Raw genomic sequence first — 9,051 nt, 5'->3', positions numbered from 1 at the left:
GAACATGGACATTCTTTGATACCGTTAGATCACTGGTAGTAGCAGGCAGAATAAATGAAAAATGGACTTTAATGTGTTTAGTCATGATAATAGAAGTCTCTTTAAGCTGACACCTGTCGGTAATCTATATATTGTGAAGTGAATGGCTAGTTTTAATCAGGGTTGGGCAGTGACTCGTCATTCGCAGTTTTTTTACGTGAAGTACCTAAGGGTAGTATTTCACGTAAAATCCAAGTAAAATAACCTGATAAATTCCAGGACGAAGATGGCGGTACTGTAACCTCACTTTTTCAAAACGGCCAAGGTATACCTGACTTGTGAATAAACATTTTAGTGGAAGAAAAAAAAGAAAGAAAGGAACAAAGAATAATGGCAAATTGGAGCGAGCATTAAAAAGATCTAGGCTTCACATTCCATGGATAATTTTCCATTTTAAGCGTACCAGGAATAAGAACTGCAGAGACGTAAAGTGTCGTATTCATGTAATTTACCTGACGTATGAAATTTGTTAAGTATAGTACCTAGTAAATTACTGTAAAAAAGAAACTACGTAAATTACCTAGGGTATTTTACTTACTAATCCCTGGTTTTAATTAAGCGAGTTTAAGGCATTATTCGGGAAACCACGTGTGAGGATAATATAAAAAGTTGGAAAAAGAAAAGAAAAGAAAAAGTAGGTTTCCGCCTTCCAATTGTTGTTTCCGAGAGGTAGGCACCGAGATGATTATTAAATTAATGGTTTCGGAGTGGGTTCAAATTTGGTTTCCTTATGCAGGTCATGTCGAGTTTACAATGCTACGTGGCGGCGCTGAATGAAAATGATAGGAGCATCCTTGAAGGTGCAAAGAAAGTTCTAATTACTCTCTGCGAGAATATAGTAAAAAATCCTACCATAGAAAAGTACCGTAGAGTACGTTTAAACAATGTTACCATCAGCGAGAAGCTGCTTCCAGCGGCCGGAGCTATGGAGTGTCTGTTCGAAGTTGGATTCGTAGAAGTGAGTAAATCACTTTTTGCATTAACGCTTACGATTCTTACCGACGGTGATTCCAATATATTCTTGATTAATCAGAAAGATGACCATCTATTACTTCCACCGAATGCAACGCTGTCTAAAGTCGAAGAGCTATGCCGCCTTCTATCTACCCCCAACGTATCGAATAAGCCAGAGGATATTAAAAATACACCCGACACAGAGAATGTACTGCCACCCACTACTGATCGTGGTGCAGTACCCAAAATGCTGCTCAACGTTCAGGAACATAAATTTATTCAACGAATCCAGGGATACTTCCGAGATGTACTAAAATACGATAACCTATCGTTGCAAAAGGAGGCAAGATCTCTAGTACCCTTGACGGAGTTGACATTAAAAGCAATAAATAAACTGAGGCTGTTCCAAAGGTATTACAGGTTACTTTTTTATATTCACCGTTAATTTCTAATCATCCTCGCTGTTTCCAGGGAAATTAAATCGAGTACCAATGGAATTCAGCACGGAAACTGGGAAGAAATAACACTAGACGATTTAATTTTTGTCGAATTACTGCATTGGTTTAAGGAGGATTTCTTTACGTGGGTCGACAGTCCCCCGTGTAACAAATGTTTAAGTAAATGTAATTTTGACAGGGTGGTCAAATCGTCTCGTCGAGACGTTTCCAGAATAGAGATACATAAGTAACGGTCACATAATTACAACATTCCGACAGATTTCCCAGTGAGTAAAAAAAAATGTCTCATTATTTATTAGATGCAACGCCTGTGGATTGGAGGTGGAATTCCCACGTTACACGGATCCAGCTCCATTATTAAAGCACCGACGTGGTCGTTGTGGAGAATGGGCCAATACGTTTTCTTTAATTTGCCGTTCTCTAGGATACGATGTAAGACTGGTTTACGATGAGACTGATCACGTCTGGACAGAGGTTTGCTTAATTTGCTTTACTAAAACCTTTGAACATTAATATGCGTAACACAAGGCATAAGTGGCAACACCAAAACAATACTTAGCGGGACAGGAATTATCGCAGGTCTGGTCAGTCTCCGCAGGAAAGTGGATTCATGCCGATCCCTGTGAAAATGTCCTTAACCGTCCGTTGATGTACGAAAGAGGATGGGGAAAAAAGCTGACCTACGTGATAGCTTGTTCTCAAGATGAGGTTCAGGATGTCACTTGGAGATATACAAGAGATCCATCGTCAATTTTGAAACGTAGAAATCTTTGCTCCGAGAATAATTTAATCGGACTGATAAGACGTCTCAACGAAGAAAGGCAAAACAGTCCCGGATACAGTGCAGCCCGAAGGAAATTTGTTACGAAGCGAAGTCTCATGGAACTGGTGGAGATGTTACCACCGCCTCCTGGAAAAGTGAAACCGTTTCCAGGAGAAGACGAAGAATTCGAAGGCAGAACATCCGGATCTTTAGCTTGGAGGTTAGCTCGTGGAGAGGTGAATATTAAATCTTTCAGTCCTTCTACGTAAATAATTTACATCGGTAGAGATATCAAGCTGGACTCTGGTTCTGAATAAAATCCAAATTTCCTGTTATCACTAAAGGTCCAGGAGAAGAAGCACGAATCCCACCAATGGGTCATTCCAGTAGAAGCCGATACTTTTAGGTTAACTTATAGTACTCCGAGTGATACTTACGAAGTAAGTGTAAATAATGGAACATTACTCGATCGTCGAACCGGAGCACTGGAAGGTACCGATATGTACAGTGGAGTGCATCGGAAAGTGGAGGAGGATTGGAGAATGGCATATTTATCTCGTTCACCAGGAGTCGACGTCGGCACAATTAAATGGACCATTTTAACAACGGATTGGATCGCGAGTATAAATTCTATTGAATTGAAAGCCGTAACTGCAACTTTTAACGAGAACGCGATGATCAAGTGGACTCTTGAATTATATATCGGGGATAAACAACTTAATGCCCTCTCTATCAATGATTCGACGGTCCTCCGGTTTACAGAGTCGGAGCACAAAGTTGATAAAATTATTTTGACAGCCACCCTCTCTGGTGGACATGGAGACCTTGCCTGGCAACATGCCCAGCTCTTTCGCCAAGATTTGGCTTCCAAGGATCATGCCATGACGATAACCATTAAAATAAATAAAGATTCGTAACGGCAGTAATCCATTTTAGGATAATCACATTTTCATCTTACACGTATAAATATGACAATAAATCGTCTAAACAATCTACTCGATTTCTCGTATTACCTAAGTTTAAATCAATTTTAGCGTATTTACACAAGATTAGAAAAAAAAAGACGTCATCACCGTTAAGAAAATGAGCATTAACGGAGAGTATTCCCCTCGTCGGATACGTTGGGGTTATTCCTTTGTGATAGATTTTGTTGAAATACAAAACGTTATATCATACAAATAAGAAAAGTCGACTTAAACATAATTTTATATACAAGACCAGGCCACTTAGTCTCACCAATTCCATCAAAATATCCCCACCGCATCCTAACCTATAATTTCAAGTCTCTAACAGCAAACACAAGTACCTACTTGCGAGTCTCTCGAACTTGTCCGGAACAGAACCTTCCACGTCGTCGTCCCTTCGTCCTTAATTATTAAAAATCCATCTAGTCGTCAAATTCACTCCAGACTTAGTACTGAGTCATGAGATCGGCGATGTCCTTGCAGAGCGTTGAAAAATTAGGTCTCCGATGGCTGTCCAGGTGCCAACAGGGATACATAAGCTTGACATACACTGCTTGGGGACACGTAGGTGGACAAGGAAGCCGTGCACCTCTTTCCAAAGCTGCCAGAAGTTCCCCGGTGCCTTCCTCGCTTTCTACTCCGTTGGCATTGCCATCACCGAGGATATTGGAATTGCCTACGCCAGGAAGCTTTGGATCCTCTCCGAGACCAAACGTCTCATACATTGTCACTCCGAAGGACCACACATCAGACCTGGGAGAGAACTTGCCATCTCGCAGGCTCTCAGGTGCGTACCTGAAATAAGTTATCAACAAAAAAAAAATGAAGATAAAAGAATCGGACCTATATATGCCATTTAAAAAACTCACCACTTAATAGGAAGATCCCTGTTGGTCTGCAGGATATAGTAATCATTCTTCCCCGTAACCTGAGCTAGGCCAAAGTCGCTGATCTTTACTCTATTCTCATCGGCGACCAGGATGTTCCTCGCAGCCAGATCCCTGTGGACGATGCACTTCCTACCAAGATACTCCATGCCGGTGGCAATGTCCAGGGCGAATCCAAGCAACCTTTTGTGGGTCAAAGCCTCTCTGTGGATGGCGAGGTAGCTCTGCAACGACCCATGCTTTACGAACTCCATGACTAGGCAGACCTCCGGCTCCGAAATGACGCCCAGGATCTCGACGACGTTAGGATGCTTCAGGGTCTGAAAAAGCCGGATACTCTCGATGAGACAAGGATCATACAAGTAGTTCTTATCAAACAGGAAGAGGCGTACCTTCATGATCGCTATTTCTCTTTCAAAGTCCCTTAAATCAGCCTCCAAGGCGCGGGTCTTCAGCTTCTTTACCGCGACCTGTTGTGGCTCGGCGTCTTTATTATTATCTCGCTCCAGGGTGCCCCGATAGACCTCCCCATAAAATCCCTGGCCGATTCTACCCTGAAGAATGACATTGCAATCGGCATCCAGTTCGAAGATCGCTTGCATCTGGCCAAGAGGTCCACCTTCTCCAGTTCCAGCTTCGGCAAGCCACCCAAGGTAGGCGGATAACTCCTCTTCGGCATCCTGGTAGGATTCCCCCAGACTTCCGACGCCTGGATCACCGCCTAGTAATGATTCCCTTTCGTTAATTAAGAAAATTTCTTAACTCTGATATTTCGCTCCATATACAATTATTGAAGGCCCTGATAAGAGAAACGAAAGGGTCAGGACAATTGTACGACAGTTTCAAATCTCATTCAAATGCGAGTTTATCGATTACCAGAGTGTTCTAAATTGTCATAAAATTGTCCTGACCCTTATTGTTTCTCATATCAGAGCCTTCGATAATTGTATATTGATCGAAGTATGAGAGCTCGACGTCATTTTGGTTCTGGTCCGGGTTGTTAAAAATTTGTTACCAAAAATCCAAATTTTGAATCTGTCAGGACAATTCTTAGGTGATCAGGAGTGATGTGTCAATGTCTCGGACAGTTTGGTCTAATATCCTTAATAAAAAGTGTTGTATTCGAATTGACTGATTTGAAGGGGGTTTCTCTTCACCTTAATGTATGCACAGCTAAGATTACTCAAACCCACCGTCATCGCCATCCTCACCGTCGTCCCAGGGCAGGCTAGTGCGATCGGTGAAAATACTGCTGGCCCGAGACTCGCAATCGGAGGAGCTATTGTCCTTTTCGTCGTCCTCGATCCTCTCGGACTCGTTGAACAGCTTCGGGAACGCCGTGGCGTAGGCGTGCGTCCTCCTGGAATTGTACACCTGATACAAGATCTGGTTGATGTCTCGCATTATAGCCTGGGGTTGTTTCCTAGGACCTCCTGCTTCGCCCCAGCACTCGCTCATCAATTTGTACACCTCGGATGGACATCCGCTCGGCATAGGTAGACGCTTACCGCTGGCATAGTACTGAAAAACGTTTATTGAGTTATAATGAAAATTAATTACACTCCTCTGAAGACACTCTGGTGTAATTCAAGTCATTAAGAGGATATGAAAGAGTCAGCCTATATGTATATATCTGAGAAGTCTTAAGCGACGTCCCAGTTACCTTTTTCACCGAGTCGATGTCGTGATGTATGGGCAAGGCCGCACCTCTGGAGAAGATCTGCCAGAACGTCGTCGCGAGAGCCCATACGTCCGCCTGGGAGCTTCTCCTGGCAATCTCCGGATTCCCATAGCACTCCGGGGGGAGCCAGTGGATGCTGTTTGCACGAGAAACCGTTTGTTACTACCCTGAGTGACCATACACCTGGTGTAGGCAATTGAAGCTACGCTCACTCGGCTTGTGTGTAGCTAAAGAGACCCGGGTCTGCCAGTTTGACGACAAAACTGTTGTCCGTATGGCCATGCACAAGCAGCTTCCTGCATCTAATGTTCCCATGGACCACTCCGCTCTCTTCCTACCACGTAATAAAAATTAATTAGATAAATAAACACTGATATATATACATTTCTTTTCGTTCAATTTTGAACAATTTCCTAGTTAAAAGTGATCGAAGCAAAGAGTACTCACCAGATGCCAAAGGGCAGTTGCAAGGCAAGCTGCAGCTTCTACCATGTCAACGGTTTTCACAGTTTGAGGTAACATGTTACGAAGGTATACGTCTAAGGGACCTAACCTAACTAATTCTAGGAGCATGCCAACAGCAGGGGCAACCGTCAAGCCGTATAACCTGAGTCAAGAAATGGAATTAATTCTTATGTGAAACACAATTAGGGATTAATCGCGTCAATTTTCGTACCTGATCAAAGCACCTGATCGCAGCTGTCCCCATTTCCCAGCGAGCTCTAAAAACTCCCTTGTAAACCTCCACTCTTCTTCTTTGAGCACCTTGATCGCAGCTTCCAACTTCTTCCCTTTCGCTACTCGCCACATAGCTCTGTAAATGGTTGTCGGTGGTATTCTAGTATCTGGTCTGTCGTCACTTTTTGGGAAAGGCTGAGCCTTGTAAACTTGTAACTGATGAGGAGGTATACAACGAGGTCCACCTTCTAGTAAAGCTGAGATTATCTCTTCGTCGGCTGCCACATCATTTCCAACCCCTTCCGCAGCACAGATCAGCAACGGTGACTTATCTTTCAGCAAAGATTACAAAAGATGAAGAAATGATTCAAGTAAAATGGGTATCTGCCTTTCAGGGAATTTATATCCTTTCATGCATACCATACTCCGACGGTGGCAAGCATTCCTTAAGGTAAAGTTGACTCTCCGGGTCTTGATGAGACGCAACTAACTGACCAAGTGATCTATACCTCTGTACGCAGTCTGACAAAATAAAGTCATCAGTTCCGAGCTGCTCTATTTTCCTTGTTCGTGGTTTCCCATCTTTTCCACACACATCCAGGTAAAAAACATTGTACTTGGTTTCACTTTCACGGAGAATGAAGGTCCCTGGACGATTCGAACGTTTCTCTTCAAGTTTCGCATACGAGAATTCTCCACTGAAGAACGATTACCAAGTTACACTTTTTTTTTTTCTTCTTTTTAACCCCATGAACTGGATATCTAAGATATTTACCCAACAGGTCCGTGGCATTTTAATTTGTGCATTTTTTCCAAACTTGGCGTAATGGCGTCTCTACAGAGATTGAATGTCCACTTCACTGCGAGCCGATAATATCCATCGAGGGCAGACACAAAAGACATCAGAAGAGAAATTGTTCCGAACTTCAGATAAGATGGTATTCCATTTTTCCTTGACACTTCGACGGTACTGTCTTGTCTTAAAGGCAAATAAAACAGAGTAACAAAATTTTTATTTAAGCAAAACTGCCAAGAAATTCCAAAAATTCATTAATACCTGATAGAAACGAAGCACAGGTCTTCGATAGCACATAAGGTGTGCCAGTCGTTACTTTCCGCTTCGCAGTATTTTACTTCCGAGGCATTTACTCGTAACAAGACTCTAGAAGGAGGGTTAGGTATTCCTCTGTCCATTAATGCCTTGTACTCTTCGCAAGGATAATTAGGAGCCATACATTCGAACTGATTTAAATACTGTTCTTTTACATATGAGGCATCATGACCAGAAATTCGGGCCAAAGCATTATGAATAGGCTTTTTGATGAAGAACGAGTGACGTTTAATACATTCCTTGGGAATATACTTTTTGTAATCAGATTCAACGATCTCTCGTGGAATGTCCTTCTCAAGCATGACCCTGAAACACCATTCCCGAGTTGTAACTATTTACAAATTATACGAGTACTAATAATAAAAGTAATTCTCATTTACCTATACATATCGCTAACACCTAGGCCTATGAGTTCTCTCTTATGTCTTTCATAAACGATGTCCGGTACTTTATTGTCTAATACATCAGCTCGTGCCTGTTGAAAGTAGTAATCGTAAGCCTTTGCGTCGATTACCTTCAGTCTTTTTAAGCTGGAGGGTTTAAATCTAAGGCGGAAATCAAACTTGGGTTTATCTTTCCCCTCCAATCTATGTCCCGCAGGATACCAAAGCCTCGTAGACCGATTCCTCAAGGCGAACAAGTGTCTGGCCACAGGACCGATACCGATCTGCTTGCACACCTAGATTAAAAGAAAAATCATGCATCCCTCTCAAAATTGACTAACCTGAATACGCGATAATCGAGACAAACTCTCACCTTGATACAGAGATCCTCGGTGGTCCAGCCCGCAGCGAAGGCGACATTTAGCAACTTTGTATCCGTCGTCAAATAAATCACAGCCACTCTGTCCTCGTCCATCTTAATCTCCGTAATAAATGCCACTTAATGTCAGGTCATTTATCGTTAGTGATGGAAATAATAACTCGCGATCAGTTTCGATTCCTAACAGTAAAATATCAATATCTTAAAAATGTACATAAAGACGAAAGTATCAAATATCGATGGCAAGTATCTCATATTTTATATATTTCCGATACCACGAAATAAATACCAGAGGATTGAATTATTGTAATATTATCAATAAGTATCGTATCAGTCCCATCACTATCTATCGTCCTCTCTTCTTCGGATCCATCATTTCGAGGTTAGGTGACGGCGGTCTGTTTATTTTCTCCTGGAACGTCTTCTGAATAACCTCTACAATGTCCAGGATTTCGAGGTTAGGTGGTAACGGCTCTCAAGCGCGTATTTCACCTCGCAATAATTTCTTAAGTGTTCCGAAGACTGCCAATATTAGAATTACGAGGTTAGGCCCAGCTGCGATAAAACAGCGTCGTCGGTGAACACGAACTGACGCGTACTGTGATGCCCTCGGTGGCGATTCCTGTAACTTCAACACACGCCATGTCGATAACAAAGACCGCGAGTGATTAACTTTTCACCAATCAAAAAAAAAATTATACTAAATATATCACCCGACAAAAATACAGACGAAGCAAGATATTAAAAATTCAA

General features: G+C 42.3%; 2 protein-coding genes across 6 annotated transcripts; one reads left to right on the top strand and one right to left on the bottom strand.

Annotated features, from left to right (window-relative positions):
* The first annotated feature begins 55 nt into the window (after nt 1-55).
* LOC105704345 (peptide-N(4)-(N-acetyl-beta-glucosaminyl)asparagine amidase) lies at nt 56-3,209 on the top strand. Of its 4 annotated transcripts, none has more exons than XM_012433476.2 (8): nt 56-119; nt 259-708; nt 776-997; nt 1,073-1,404; nt 1,465-1,677; nt 1,751-1,925; nt 2,031-2,450; nt 2,559-3,209. In XM_012433476.2, the coding sequence occupies exons 3-8, from the start codon at nt 779-781 to the stop codon at nt 3,129-3,131; spliced, it is 1,932 nt and encodes a 643-aa protein (XP_012288899.1). In that variant the 5' UTR covers nt 56-119; nt 259-708; nt 776-778; the 3' UTR covers nt 3,132-3,209. The 4 variants fall into 4 exon arrangements, with proteins under 4 accessions (XP_012288899.1, XP_012288897.1, XP_012288900.1 ...); XM_012433474.2 differs by having other exon boundaries at nt 57-196; XM_012433477.2 differs by having other exon boundaries at nt 63-271; nt 335-708.
* On the bottom strand, nt 3,125-8,982 carry LOC105704344 (tyrosine-protein kinase hopscotch). Of its 2 annotated transcripts, none has more exons than XM_012433472.2 (14): nt 8,574-8,982; nt 8,293-8,478; nt 7,917-8,215; nt 7,483-7,842; nt 7,201-7,404; nt 6,846-7,123; nt 6,424-6,757; nt 6,195-6,354; nt 5,960-6,081; nt 5,730-5,883; nt 5,260-5,587; nt 4,459-4,787; nt 4,049-4,386; nt 3,125-3,974 (listed from the first exon to the last, which is right to left on the bottom strand). In XM_012433472.2, exons 2-14 carry the CDS (start codon nt 8,392-8,394, stop codon nt 3,626-3,628), a joined length of 3,357 nt encoding a protein of 1,118 aa, XP_012288895.1. In that variant the 5' UTR covers nt 8,395-8,478; nt 8,574-8,982; the 3' UTR covers nt 3,125-3,625. The 2 variants fall into 2 exon arrangements, with proteins under 2 accessions (XP_012288895.1, XP_012288894.1); XM_012433471.2 differs by having other exon boundaries at nt 8,588-8,982.
* Nucleotides 8,983-9,051: the final 69 nt, after the last annotated feature.

This window comes from Orussus abietinus, unplaced genomic scaffold, assembly GCF_000612105.2.
Source record: "Orussus abietinus isolate OABI.00-Male unplaced genomic scaffold, Oabi_2.0 scaffold40, whole genome shotgun sequence".
Classification (NCBI taxonomy): Eukaryota; Metazoa; Arthropoda; class Insecta; order Hymenoptera; family Orussidae; genus Orussus; species Orussus abietinus.
Note: the sequence above shows the minus strand (reverse complement) of the source record. Positions and strands in the feature narration are given on the sequence as shown.